This window comes from Puma concolor, chromosome C1 (assembly GCF_028749965.1).
Source record: "Puma concolor isolate L17-30 chromosome C1, mPumCon1.1.hap2, whole genome shotgun sequence".
NCBI classification, from domain to species: Eukaryota; Metazoa; Chordata; class Mammalia; order Carnivora; family Felidae; genus Puma; species Puma concolor.
In genome coordinates this window covers 75,368,118-75,382,332 of record NC_141674.1, presented here as the reverse complement: position 1 = coordinate 75,382,332, position 14,215 = coordinate 75,368,118, and the positions used below count along the sequence as shown (strand labels likewise).

The 14,215-nt window shown below is 38.7% G+C and overlaps 1 protein-coding gene across 1 annotated transcript in view; it reads right to left on the bottom strand.

Moving 5' to 3' along the window:
* The window catches only part of PKN2 (protein kinase N2), a 130,533-nt gene extending 119,310 nt beyond the window's left edge, over window positions 1–11,223 (bottom strand). Inside the window, exon 1 of the mRNA XM_025912557.2 lies at window positions 11,091–11,223. Coding sequence (XP_025768342.2) covers window positions 11,091–11,138 — 48 coding nt within the window. The 5' untranslated portion in view covers window positions 11,139–11,223. The remainder of the gene's footprint in view (window positions 1–11,090) is intronic.
* Window positions 11,224–14,215: the final 2,992 nt, after the last annotated feature.

The window sequence follows — 14,215 nt, the reverse complement described above, 5'->3', positions numbered from 1 at the left end:
AGAATTTTCTTGGTAGAATTTTAAGCAGTGTCCAATTTGTCAAAAGTTTTCAGGCAGATGATCAATACTGCTTTTTTTTTTTTTTTTTTTTTTCTAGAGATAGAGCTGGGGAGAGGGCAGTGGGAAAGAGAGAATCTCAGGCTCCATGCACAGGGCAGAGCATGATGCAGGGCTTGATACCATTATCCAGGGATCATGACCTGAGCCAAACTCAAGAGTTGGATGCTCAACTGACTGAGCCATCCAGGTGCCTCAATACTACTATTCTTAAAGTCAGAAACAGTAAATACAAAGAGTCAGAGGTATAGAGCAGTGTCATTCCAAGAGCTGCAAATAGTTTAATACGACAGAATAACATATGGGGAGAAAACTCTGAAAAGACTGAGAATAGCTGGATGATGGAAGGTCTGTTATATTTTATTATATAATTAATGGGAAGTAGCTAAAAGGGCTTAAACAGAAAAGTGCTTTCTAACCTACAGTCCCTTCTTAGAGAACAGCCCCTATTTCTAACTCACAGAAGAGTCCCTGCAGTCATACTGCACTTATCAGTGCTGAGAACTCCATCCCTCCATTGCCATAGTTGACCAGATCAGGTGTACATGTTCTATATGGGGTCAATCAAATTTCCTCATTAAGAATTTAGAATTGTGGCATAGAATAAATGAGTCAAGTAACTGTAGATATTAGACTTACAGAGTTCATGGAAATTCAGAAGTTGGGAGTGCCTTTTGGGGACCACATGAAAGAAAACCAGTATACAGGAAATATAAAGCAATGCACATACTTAAGAAGAGATATGAGAACATGTAGCCCTAGAAAAGGAAGCCTTTAGTTTCCTGTTCAGTACTCATGGGACATGGCTATATATCCCACCTTTGGGTTAAGTGCGATGTCCCTGTAGCCTTCCAATGAATCCAATTATTGTTTAAGCTAATTTAAATGGCTTTCTATTCCCTGCAACCTTGACAAAACAAGGTGATTAATTCTGGTGGTTAATCTAAAGAGTACAGTAGAGGAAAAACAGGCTAGAAACAAGCAGAACATTTAAACTAGGGAGGGAGTTATTAAAAGAAAAGCAATAGTAACAAATATAGGCAGATTATGATGAAAGAAAGTAGCCAATATTGTACAGGGTCCACAAAGTTTAGTTTAAACAAGAGAGTTTCAGGATGCTAAAGCAGTATCAATTGCCCCAAAAGACTAGAGGAAGTAGAAGGTCACTGATGCTTTTAAGAGAAGAATTTCAACAGAAAAATTGGGACAGATGTAATATTTTTAAAAGTTAAGAAATAAGTGGCATAAAATAAACACAGCTAAGAAATTTCCTTTAAGGAATGTGAAAATTAAAAGAAGCTTGAGGGGACAACAGTATTTTAAAAAAGCATTTTCTTAAACAAAGGAGAGATGTGAACTTATTTCTGGGAAAAGAGGGGAGAATGAAAGCCCCATCCTGCAAAGAATGGAATGATATTCCAAAAGAAGCAGAAGTCTAGGAAATTATAGCCTCAGGTCAATTTTTCCTTAGAACTGAGTAAGAAATCTTAGACAAGAAGAAAAGTTGGGGAAACTCAGATTATTAAATACTATGTATCACTTAGTAGAGGCAGTGACTAGGTGAGTCATTTGCTGAGAACAAAGCAGCAGGAATAGATCAGACTTAAGAAAATATAGAAGGTTTAAGCCACAACTGGGGAATGTGATGCAGAATTAAGAGGTAAATCAAGGGTCTTACTGACCAAAGGCTTCAGAGGATATAACAAGAAACAGAAAAACCATAAGCTGGTACTTATCTAATGATTTAGATAAGGATAACTTCAAGTATAATTCATCACATGACCTAGTATGGATGTACCCTTAACTTACAGCTTGCAAAAATTAAATAAGGCTATTCAGAAATGTTTCTGCTGTAAAAACTGAAAAATGTTCTATTGTAAATTTACATTACAAGAAATATTGATATATATTTCATATTTTAAAAATTAAAAAATAACTCAGACCTTTATTTTACTCTATATTCAAAAATCAACTCCAGATGTATGGACTTAAATATAAAAAACAAAACTCCACAACTCTTAGTAGAAAAATAGGTGACTGTTAGATCCAAAGTAAGGAATAGTTTCTTACACAAAAAGCAATTATAATAAAAGATCGACAAATTTGACTAAAATCAAAACTAAGCCTTTTTTTTTTTTTCCCCCATCAAAAGATACCACAGCACTGACAAGAAGTGCATTTAAGATTCTAGGTCTGGGGGCTCCTGGGTGGCTCAGTCAGTTGAGGTTCAGACTCTGGCTCAGGTCATGATCTCATGGTTCATGAGTTTGAGCCCCATACTGGGCTCCTCCCTGACAGTGTGGAGCACCTGCTTGGGACTCCCTCTCTCTCCCTCTGCCCCTCCCTGCCTCAAAATAAATAAATAAACTTAAAAAAAAAAAAATCCAGGTTTGTAGAGGTCCCTGAGTGGCTCAGTCAATTGAGTGTCTGACTCTTTTTTTTTTTTAATATATGAAATTTATTGTCAAATTGGTTTCCATACAACACCCAGTGCTCATTCCAAAAGGTGCCCTCCTCAATACCCATCACCCACCCTCCCCCCCCATCAACCCTCAGTTTGTTCTCGGTTTTTAACAGTCTCTTATGCTTTGGCTTTCTCCCACTCTAACCTCTTTTTTTTTTTTTTTTCTTCCCCTCCCCCATGGGTTTCTGTTAAGTTTCTCAGGATCCACATTAAGAGTGAAACCATACGGTATCTGTCTTTCTCTGTATGGCTTATTTCACTTAGCATCACTGAGTGTCTGACTCTTGATTTTGGTTCAGGTCATGATCTCACAGTCAGGAGATCAAGCCCAGTGTCTAGCTCTGCATTGAGCGTGGAGCCTGCTTGAGATTCTCTCTCTCCTTCTCCCTCTGCCCCTCCCCTACTTGCTCCTGCATGCTCTCTCTCTCTCTCAAAAAAAAAAAAAAAAAAAAGATTCCAGGTTTGTAAATACCAGTAAATTCTGCAATAATTTTTTTATATCCAGCATTAAATCAACTCCAGCATTAGATCAACTCCAGCAGTTTATTAACAAGGTATGCACATAACTGTCCAGCTTATTCTTTAAAGAAAAAATATTAATAATTAATAATAGTTTGTACGGAAGAGATATGTATGGAATGGGAAAAACCAGCAGCTGATAAACTATTTACATATATAATTTTCCCCACTTTTTTTGGTCATGAATTTATTCTTTAATTGACTCAACTAACTTTTGAGTCCTTAGTATGTGATACAACATTTTATACAACTTTCTATGGTTGTTCATTTGGACAGTTTGTGAACCACAGGTCAAAACTGTATAACTTTACCCTTTCTATACGAAATCCAGAATAAGATATTAAGTACAGCCTTGCTGATCACAATGATATAAATTATTCTAAATATTTGCCAAAAAGGTAAAACATTTAAAATTGTCCCTCCCACAAACTCCCTGAAAGAGAGTGAAAAGACAAGTTACAAACTGAGAGAAGACATTCACAATATACACAAAGGATTAATGTGAAGAAAATAAAGAGTTTCTATAAATCAGTAAGAAAAACAGAAAAACAGGCAAGAGACATGAATAGGAATTTCACTGAAAAGGAAACATAAAGGGCCAGTAAACATAAAAAGAAATGTTCTACATTAGTGATGATCTGGAAAATACAATCAAGATGACAATGAAACAGCATTTTACACTCTTCTGACTTGTAAAAATTAAAAGACAATATCAAATGTCAGAGAAGATGGATAATCAAAAGCCCTTTCATCTCAATATATTGCTGATATGAACATAAATTGGTACAATCATACTGGAAGTTGGGCATTCACTTACCCTGTGAGATGGCAATTCTACCTTCATGTATATAACGAATAGAAACTCTTATATGTATACAATAGGAAAAATGCACAGAATATCCAAAGTAACACTGGTCACCACTACAAAAACTGGAAAGTAACTAACTGCTCAACAAGGGAGAGTAAGTATTCAAATATTCAACAAGGGAAAAGTTGATGAGTATTTTACTCAGTGAAATATTACACAGCAATTAAAACGACTGACTACAGCAACATGCAATATGAATAAATCAGCAGTCACAGGTGAAAAATCAAGTTAAGAAAGATTACATTCAACACAATTATACAAACACAATTAAAACTAAAGACATCTTTTCAAATTATATATCTAGCAAAACTAAATATAAAGGAAGAGAATGAACACAGGACTCAAGATGATCTTTACCTCAGTTAACAAGAAGGTGAAGATAGGGGGTGGAATGGAGAAAAACCACATGTAGGTTAAGTTCCTAGCTTCTAGGGGAGGTGGGGAGTGAGTGGTGGTCCCTGGGTGCATATTATAATGATAAACAGGTGGATAATTAATCCAATGCAGTGTACCTAAGGTTTAATAAAAGGAAAAAAAACCCCAAATTTAATGAAATTTGTTCAATGAAAATTCTTAAACAGGCAAAACAAGCACCTCCTTAGACAGTCACTAAGGTAGCAACTACAGGAAAGGGAAAATAATATGATTAGTGTGTAAAACATAATATTTAACAAATATATGTATGATATTTAGACATGTAAGTATGTCTTGGATAATCTAAAATAAATTCCAAATTCTATCACAATTTTCCAACAAGTTAAGGTGTTTGTGAGCCAGGGAAGCAAAGCTTTAATTAGAAAAAGCAAACCACCTCCAAGTTTCTAAAATAGATCCTAATAACATACGTTATGTAATTTTTTTTTTAAGTTTAGAGAGAGAGAGAATGCACAAGTGGGGAAGAGGGGCAGAGGGGGAGAGAGAATCTCAAGGAAGTTCCATGCTCAGCATGGAGCCTGATGCAGGGCTTGGTCCCATGACCCTGGGACTATGACCTGAGCAGAAATTGGGTCAGGCCCTCAATTAACTGAGCCACCTAGGCACCCCATGTTATGTAATTCTTATGTATCAGTTCATCTTTATAATGTGACGCTAACATTTACCTTCAAATCTAAGGTATTTATCATCAAATATACTCCTCCCATGCTTTTCTATTCTTCATTTCAATTTTTTTAAATGTTTATTCATTTTTGAGAGAGAGAGAGAGAGCATGAGTGGGGGAGGAGCAGAAAGAGAGGGAGACACAGAATCTGAAGCAGGCTCCAGGCTCTGAGCTGTCAGCACAGAACCCGATGCAGGGCTCGGACCCACAGACTGTGAGATCATGACCTGAGCTGAAGTAGGCAGCTTAACCGACTGAGCCACCCAGGCGCCCCTCTGTTCTTCATTTTAAACATATAATATATATGTAATATTACACAGTTTACTTTGTGAGATTGCAAAAACCATATATGACATGCAGCTAATTTCAAATAAGGTTTTATTAGATAAAATTAAGAGAAACTAGACATATATCAAGATAAATGTTTTCTATTTCTGCTTCTCTAAGATATTAGAAGCTACTTTTTCATTAGTATGTTTTCCCATTCGAAATTTTAAATATCTTTTTAACGCTTTTAACTACCTTCCAACTTTGCTGCCAAGTTTGAACTCTGATGTATATCAAAGTTAATCATATTATATCTGATGTATATCAAAGTTAATCATTAAGTGTTATATGACTTTTTTATAGAGTAAAATAGGTTTTTGAAATATAGTAGACATTTGATAATTGTTCGACACAGTACATCTTACAAGGAAATGATGCAGAATTAACCATTCTATTTAAACATCATGCATACATCTGGAAGTAACATTGTTTTAAGTAATACTTATCTTTACAAACTACTACTCCACTCTTTTTTTATTTAAAAGGGGGCACACAGGAATAACCTGATAAAAGGCATAAAAATCTACTGTTGCCAAATGTGAAAAGCAAAAAGAGAAGAGCCCAAGGTATAAGATGCAAAGCCCTGAGGTAAATAGACAACGTCCAGAAGGTGCCCCTCTACCTCTCCGTTTTAACAGGGATCATACGTGAAGATAAGTTGTACAAGACTAGAAATAATCTGCATTATACTAGAGATGACAGAAAAACATAATCCATTTGGAACCCATCATTTTGTAACACTAGTTTCAGCACACAGACTTTTACCTAAGTAGTAAATATTTGGTAAGTTATTTAAAGACATGCCTTATTCAATAAGGTATGCTGCATTTTATTCAAAGAGGCAATAATAAAATCTAAGCTGGAAAACCACATTGTATCAATTTATTATTCAAAGAATTGATGCTATGTATCACCATTGCCTATTACTATGTCCATACTGTACTTCTTCACTTACCTTTTACCTCAACTGTATCTCACAGTACTGACTCAAAATCAAAATACTTTGACGTAAAATAGTCAATAAAGCTAGTAAGATCCACGTATCTAGAACTAGTGGCAGGAAATTTTAACATATGGCTACTTCTATCTTAAAATCCTTCGAACCTCTTCTCTTTAATGTTTATTTATTTTGAGAGAGAGAGAGAGAGAGAGAGAGAGAGAGAGAGAGAGAGAGAGAGAGAACAGGGAAGGGCAAAGTGAGACAAAGAGAGAGAGAATTCCAAGCAAGCTCTGTGCTGTCAGCATGGAGCCCAATGTGGGGCTCAAACTCAGGAACCACAAGATCATGACCTGCATGGACAGTGCAGAGCCTGCTTGGGAATCTCTCTATCCTTCTTTGCACCTTCCCTGCTTGTGCACACATGCATGTATGTGCTCACTTACTCTCTCAAAATAAATAAATAAACTTAAAAAAATAAGATTCTAATAAGTGGGATAAAGGGAGGAAAAATATTAAATCAATACACTGTATGCCTTAAAGTTACAAAATATTGTATATCAAATTTACCTCAGTTAAAAAGGAGGGGTGGAAACATGAAATTGATCAAAATGCCATGGGATTTATAAATTGGAACAATTTGTCAGTTATCTCTGAGTAACAGAACCATGAGCACCTTTTATTTTCTTTGTGCTTTTCTGTACTTCCAGATTTTCTACAATGAACATGTATTATGTTTATAACGTAAAAGAATTCTAAAACTCATCTTACCTATCCTGCTTACTTTCTCATACTGCATTCCTCTAACCCACCCTAAAATCTTTATTCTCCCAACAGAGGGGCTTTCTACTTTCCAACATAACTGCAAACTTAGATGTCACCCAATTTCCCACCAAATAGGTAAAATTTGTACAAAGGTATAACTAGTGCAAAAATCTCTTCTGAACTTTTCAAGGGAATATTGTTGGGATAAGGGATTAGAAATGAAAATTTAAAAAAATTAAGTAATTTCTTAGGGCAATAGTCAATTTCTCTTAGAAAAGTCAAAAGACATTTCGTTGTAGGTGACAAATGAAGGATGTCTTCTCATTAATGTATTGTGTGCCTACTAAGTGCCAAATACATAGCTTGGTTACACATGAGCTTAAAATTTTAAAGCAAAGTTCATTTTATGGATAGACTACAGAGAAATGCAAAATCTTTGGGAAGGATTTCTGCAAACATTCAACAACTTGCACCAGAAACAGTAATCATTAAATGATGAAAACCTGCAAAAAGGTTATTTTGTACTGTTAGTTTTTGTAGACTATTACACCTTATTCCCAACAACAAAGCACTGCTGAATTACAGACTACCAATAGAACACAGAAATCATTTTTCCTTGTAGCCAATATTTTCATTTTGAGTTCTTTATATAGTTTTCATTAATCCAGTTTCCTTAAAAATAAACTTTAATTTCTTTGGCCCCACCAAAAATATCTAAGTTACTACCTCAAATAAAAAATAAAGAGAACAGGATAAAACAAGTTAGTTATACAAGATAAAAATTAGAAACTGCCAATTAAGTTTATATTTTTTAATAGCCTTTTTATTTTTATGATAGTAAATATTCTTCTTTATACAGTGAAGCCTCTAGCCATCAAAGTTTATGTGTACTTCATTAATGATTCCTTGTTAAATAAGCCTCCTAAATTACTAGCAAGAGTTAGAAACATTACTCCATAGAAATATTACAATAATTAATAAGGAAAAACACTATGGTTTCAGGTTTTGTTTTTCCACAACTAAGGGTTATTAATAAGCCAATTCCAACTCAAGTAGTAAAGTATTTCAAATTCTGCAATATAATTTGAAAAATAACTTTAAAATGTTGGATATACAATGTTTCTAAAAATAAGTATCAATTTCATTAAAAGTAGACTGTAACATGTAACTTTCAGAGACAAGTATTCCCCTAGACAAGATATAGCAAAGTAACAGTTTTTAACTACTAAACAGCAGTTTAAAATTTGCTACATAATTAAATACTTAAAATCAGTATGTCAGAGAAGCATTAAGAACTCCATGTTAATTTCTCAATTTAAATAAATTCAAACAACTTAGATGCTTTTTAAAAACTAGTTCTCCAGGGGCGCCTGGGTGGCGCAGTCGGTTAAGCGTCCGACTTCAGCCAGGTCACGATCTCACGGTCCGTGAGTTCGAGCCCCGCACCGGGCTCTGGGCTGATGGCTCAGAGCCTGGAGCCTGTTTCCAATTCTGTGTCTCCCTCTCTCTCTGCCCCTCCCCCGTTCATGCTCTGTCTCCCTCTGTCCCAAAAATAAATAAACGTTGAAAAATAAAAACTAGTTCTCCAAACACACTTGATAAATATTTGGCTACTATCTACTAATTCCATGACCCAATGAAATAGTAAAACATCTGAACAGATGGATATACAGTACTTGATGAAGCAAATTTTGCCAACATTTATCTTACATGCTGATATAAATAATGTTCTCAATTTAACACACGTAATAAAGTTCATATGCAGTAACTTTTATTAAAACTGGGAGTCAAGGGGCACCTGTTGCTGAAGTATCTGAGTCTTGATTTCAGCTCAGGTCATGATTTCACAGTTCATGGGTTTGAGCCCCACATGGGGCTCTGCACTGTCTGTGCAGGGCCTGCTTGGGACTCTCTCTCTCCCTATCTCTGTTCCTCCCCTGCTTGTGCTCATGCTTGCGCTCTCTCTCTCTCAAAATAAAAAAACTTTAAAAAATTAAAAACAAAAACAAACTGGGAGTCAAATACATCAATAAAAATGCTTTAGATATACTTGTCAACTCATAAGGTAACAATATAAAACCCATTCTTTTTCTGGAAGAGACTTTTTTTTTTAAAGTCTAACTTTAGCTGTTCTCCTACTTTGATCCCATTTTTTAAATAGTCGTATTTAAAATTTCTCATCTTTTTGACTTGCTTCCTTCTTGTCAAAATTGATCTTATTAAAAATCCCTGTTATATTTTAATACACATAAAAATATATTTTCAGGTCAAGTGCCAAAATGAGTGTATTCTATGACAACTTTCTATAAAATACAAATAAGGATGCCAAATACTTTATAATTCTGAAGAAATTCCATTCAAAGAAAAATGCTCCTGTCCATTTTCATGGATTTTTTCCCAGTCAGAACCAAAGTATGCTTTTCATATTTCAAGACTAGACAGTGGAAAGCATTTCCAACATGCTTCAAACAAACTGCATTTAGAAACCTTATGTGAAGTAATAAAACAATAAATTCCATTCATTTAGCAAATATGGTATGCTGTAACACCTTATAAAAGGCTAAGAGTAACTGGAATACTACATAGCAACATGTCCAAAGACAGGAAATTCAAAGCTGATTCAAAGGATTCCAAATTTGCAACCCTGCACTGGTACACCCTGTTGAAATCTCTACTTTCGTTCAGGAAATATCGAATATTACAACAATGCCTTCAAACTTACATTTAGCTTAACAACAAACCAAGCTTATAAAGGGATCTATTGAAAAATATATTTAAACAGCAAAAAATTTAGAAGCAGTTCTAATACTCAATTTTGGCATCATCAAGAATCAACCCTTCAGGATCTAGATTCAATCTTTTTAAAAGAATTAAATGCTCAACGCACAAAAAGAAATGTAAGTATATTTTTCTTCTAAGTCCTATCTCCAATAATCGAATAGCTAATAGCTAGAAGAGGTCTATAGCAAAACAAATCAAAATAAATCTTAGGTCAAAAACAAGCACAAAATTTTAAGCCAAATGTGAACGTCTCTGGAAAAGTCCAAAGTAATAAAAAATAAACTCAACACAGTAGTGTAGGTACCCCTGTACATCACAGACTTAAGGACAAAAATCGTGCCTACATCATTAAATATCTAGCCGTAAATGGAAAACAAGGATACTGCTACTCGACATAGACTTAAGTAACGAAGGGATCTATTTTGTCCTCGTCTCCTGCAGACATGTGGTGCCCAACACTTTCCCTTAGCCCACTGCTTGCTCATTTGTAAACAACTTCTGTAGCTCTTTCTCTGGTGTTCAAACGGGAGGGAAAATGAAAGCCTGAAAAGCATCAGCATCTAAGTTTCCAGATCTGAGTAGGGAGCAGTAGACAAGAGGACCATACAGCTATCATCTGGTTAATAAAAAAAGAAAGAAAGGAAAGGAAAAGAAAGAAAAGGGGTGGGGGGGAAGGGCAGCCTTCATATTCAAGAAATTCGGCGGTCACCTGAAGAGGGCTAGTGAAGTTAGACAAGCATTTAGTGAGACACGGTTTTTTGTTTTGTTTTGTTTTTTTAAAACTTGTCCGGGGGCTGGAAGTTACGGGGGCGCTCTTTGTGCGGAGTCTGAGGGGAAGGGGAGGGACGAGAAAACAGCTTGGGAGTCATTCAAAGGAGTTTAAGGAGCGGTGTACGAGGGAAAGGCGGGGCGGGGCCTGGCCGGGCGGAGGGAGGGGGCTGCAGGGGCGTCCGCGGGCGGCTCTGACACCAGGGAGGGGGCGGTGAGCTGGCCGCTCCGGGGACCGGGTGGGAGCAGACTCCGGCTGCAGACAGCCGACACAGATGGGGTCCCACTGGCAGGCAGAGTCAAATTAAAGGGGTGGCAGGCCAGAGCTCTGGTGGGGGAAGAGAGTCCGGCTCCCGAAGGAAGCGGTTCCCGAGTGACATCCCCGAGTTTCCGCACTTAGCGGGCTAGGGGCGCGGCGGCCGCACGGCGTCCCTGGGCCCCCGACCCCTCGCCAGACTTTCTCCCTCTCTCCGCCAGCGCCTCCCGCCCGGGCCGCGGCCCTTACCTGCAACTCTGTGAGCAGAATCTCCCCCCGTTCGGGGTTGGACGCCATTGCGCTCCGCTCTGGACTCCGCACCTGGCCGCGGCCGCCGCTGGCGAAGGGAGAAGGCGGGACGGGACGCGGGGTGGGGGGTGAGGAGCGGGGAGCGAAAGAAAAAAAGCTAGGGATTCATGGAGGCGCAGCCCCTTCTGGAGGCGCGGCTTATTTCGCCCGGTTCATGGAGCGCGGCGGGGAGCGAAGGCACTCGGAGCGGGCTCCCCCTCGCCGCCCGCCCGCCGCCGCCGCCGCCGCCCGCCCGCGCCGGATTCTGTTCGTTCAGTCGCTCCCTCTGGGTGACGCCAGGAGCCGCCTCAAGCTTCTCCTTGCGGGGCGCTGCGGCCGCAGCTGCAGCTCCTCCTGTCGCACCATTTGGCTGTCACTGCGTCGCAAAAGCGGCCTCACTTGGCGGCTGCCAGAACACGTGACGGCCGTGGCCGCTACCTCCAGTGGCGAGGGGGAGGTGGGGCGGAGAGGACCCCGAGGGCGGGAGCATCGCGGGGGGCGGGGCGCTTTCCGACCCGGCTCCGCGGCGGCGGCAGCCATTGGACCCCGCCGGGGTGAAAACGAGGGGAAAGGACTGGGCTCGCGTCTCTTGGGAGGCGGGAAGAGGAAGAAAAAATACGCCCGCTTTTCTGCTGCGTTTAACGGCCCCACGGTGAACAGTATAACTCAGGAGCTTTTCCCCCCAGCGCCACTTCTTTTTTCTTGTTGAAGTTTAGGCCTAACGTTAAACGAGCGCCTTTCTAACCTCTATACTTAAAAGAGTTTCGGGGCTCAAATTTTATCAATTATTCTCCTGCCCCTTATCGACCCAAGCTGCTAATCTTGCCTTTTTCTCTCTCCCACCCCCAGCGCGCCAATCTGACTAGTAAGGTGCACAGCTAGCTAAACTGGGGTGTGGTTTGTACTTTTCAAGAAATGTAAGCGCTCGGTATCTCTGGCAGTCCTTAACCCACAGCCTTTAAGATGCCCTTTTCCCAAGGGCTGAACTACTATGGTTTGGGCTGTGGAGCTCCACTAAGTGCAGAATCTGATTAATGAAGAAAGTGGGGCAGATCATCCCCGCGAATTGGAAAAAAGGCCAACTTTGGATGCAGTAAACATCCAAGCTAACCTATGAGTAATATAGTTAAGTAGTGTACGTTTCGTTTAAGAAAATGACAGTGTAGTATTTGGGAATGTCAATAAAGTCTCCAACAGGTAGCTTTTGTTTTGTCTCAGCAAAATATTCAGCCTGGATATTCTAGGCAGCCGCCTAACTTTAGATTGAGACTGGAATACAGTGGCTTTGTTAAAAGCTACTTGGAGAATGTTAGGGGTTATTTAGTGAGATAGCTACTTGAAACGCATAATAGGCATACTTCTTAGGAAGTAGAATATTATGTATTTATCTTACACTCCATGTGAGCTCTGCTGGGCTAATGCTAGGACTTGTGTTTATCTTTTTGTCTTAAGTCTCCTGCATTAATTTGACAAACATTTGTTGAAGATAGAGTTTAATGACCACTATGAGTTTCTGAACTCCAACTCAATATGTGATTAGAAATTTTTTTCTAGTGTGTATTTTAAAATTTTACAACATCTTATGTGTTTAATGCATTTCTTTGATTGAAATGATAATTAAAATATATGCAATAGCAACACTTGGAAAAGCCAAGAGATAATTGCCCTTCCTTGTAACTAAGAGCCAGTGTTACAGGCCCTGGAGTTACAGCTAAGATTAAGACAGGCCTTGTTCCTGGAGTGATTAAATTCTTTGGAGAAAGACTTGTGTCCAAATAAATATGAGGCAGTTTTAAATGGTAGGCACAACATGTTAGGGGAGCACTGTATTCAGATATGTATACGCATATATAATGTTAGCGTGTTAAAATATACATAACATGAAATTTACCATTTGAACGGTGTTAAATGTACGACTCAGTGGCATTAAATGCATGCAGATATATTTTGCTTATTTTTGCGTTGTCTTACTCTTGAATGGATTTGACATGGCCGACATGCACATAGTTGGTGCTTAATGGTGGAATTAAAAATTACCTATGTAAGAGAGTGCCTGGCTGGCTTAGTGGTAGAGCATGCAACTCTCAGGATTGTAAATTTGAACCCCAGGTTGGGTGTAGAGATTACTTAAAAATAAAATCTTAAAAAAACAAGTTACCTATTGGGCACCTGGGTTGCTCATTCGGTTAAGCAGCAGACTGTTGATCTCAGGGTTGTGAGTTCAAGTCCGGCATTGGGCTCTGCCCTGGGTGTGAAACCTACTGAATGAATGAATGAATGAATGAATGAATGAATGAATAAATAAATAAATAAATAAATAAATAAATAAATAAATAAACCTGTGTAAGGACTTAGAAACACAGTCAATGAACATTCTTTTAAAAATAAATTTAAATATGAGAGAGAGTGTTCAATTTTAGCACTCTGAAATTTTAGAATTAGAAGAGACTTAAAATGTCTAGCCTAACTCTTGGGGCGCCTGGGTGATCATTTGGTTAAGCACCCGACTTCGGCTCAGGTCATGATCTCACAGTTTGTTAGTTCAAGCCCCACATCAGGCTCTGTGCTGACAGCTCAGAGCCTAGAGGCTGCTTTGGATTCTGTGTCTCCCTTTCTCTCTGCCCCTCTTCCGCTCGCAGTCTGTCTCTCTGTCTCTCAAAAATAAATAAACATTGGGGCGCCTGGGTGGCGCAGTCGGTTAGGCGTCCGACTTCAGCCAGGTCAGGATCTCGCGGTCCGTGAGTTCGAGACCCGCATCAGGCTCTGGGCTGATGGCTCAGAGCCTGGAGCCTGTTTCCGATTCTGTGTCTCCCTCTCTCTCTGCCCCTCCCCCGTTCATGCTCTCTCTCTCTGTCCCCAAAATAAATAAACAAAACAAAACAAAACAAAAAATAAATAAATAAATAAATAAACATTAAAAAAATTTTTAAATAAAAAAAATTAAAATGTCTAGCCTGACTCTTAATATATGTGAATGAAAATAAGCCATAATTGACTTAACTAATAGGGAGCATGGCAACATTATTTTACTTAGTGGCAGAGATGAAGACCAGAACCTAAATATAATTGCCAGTCCTAGACTTCTT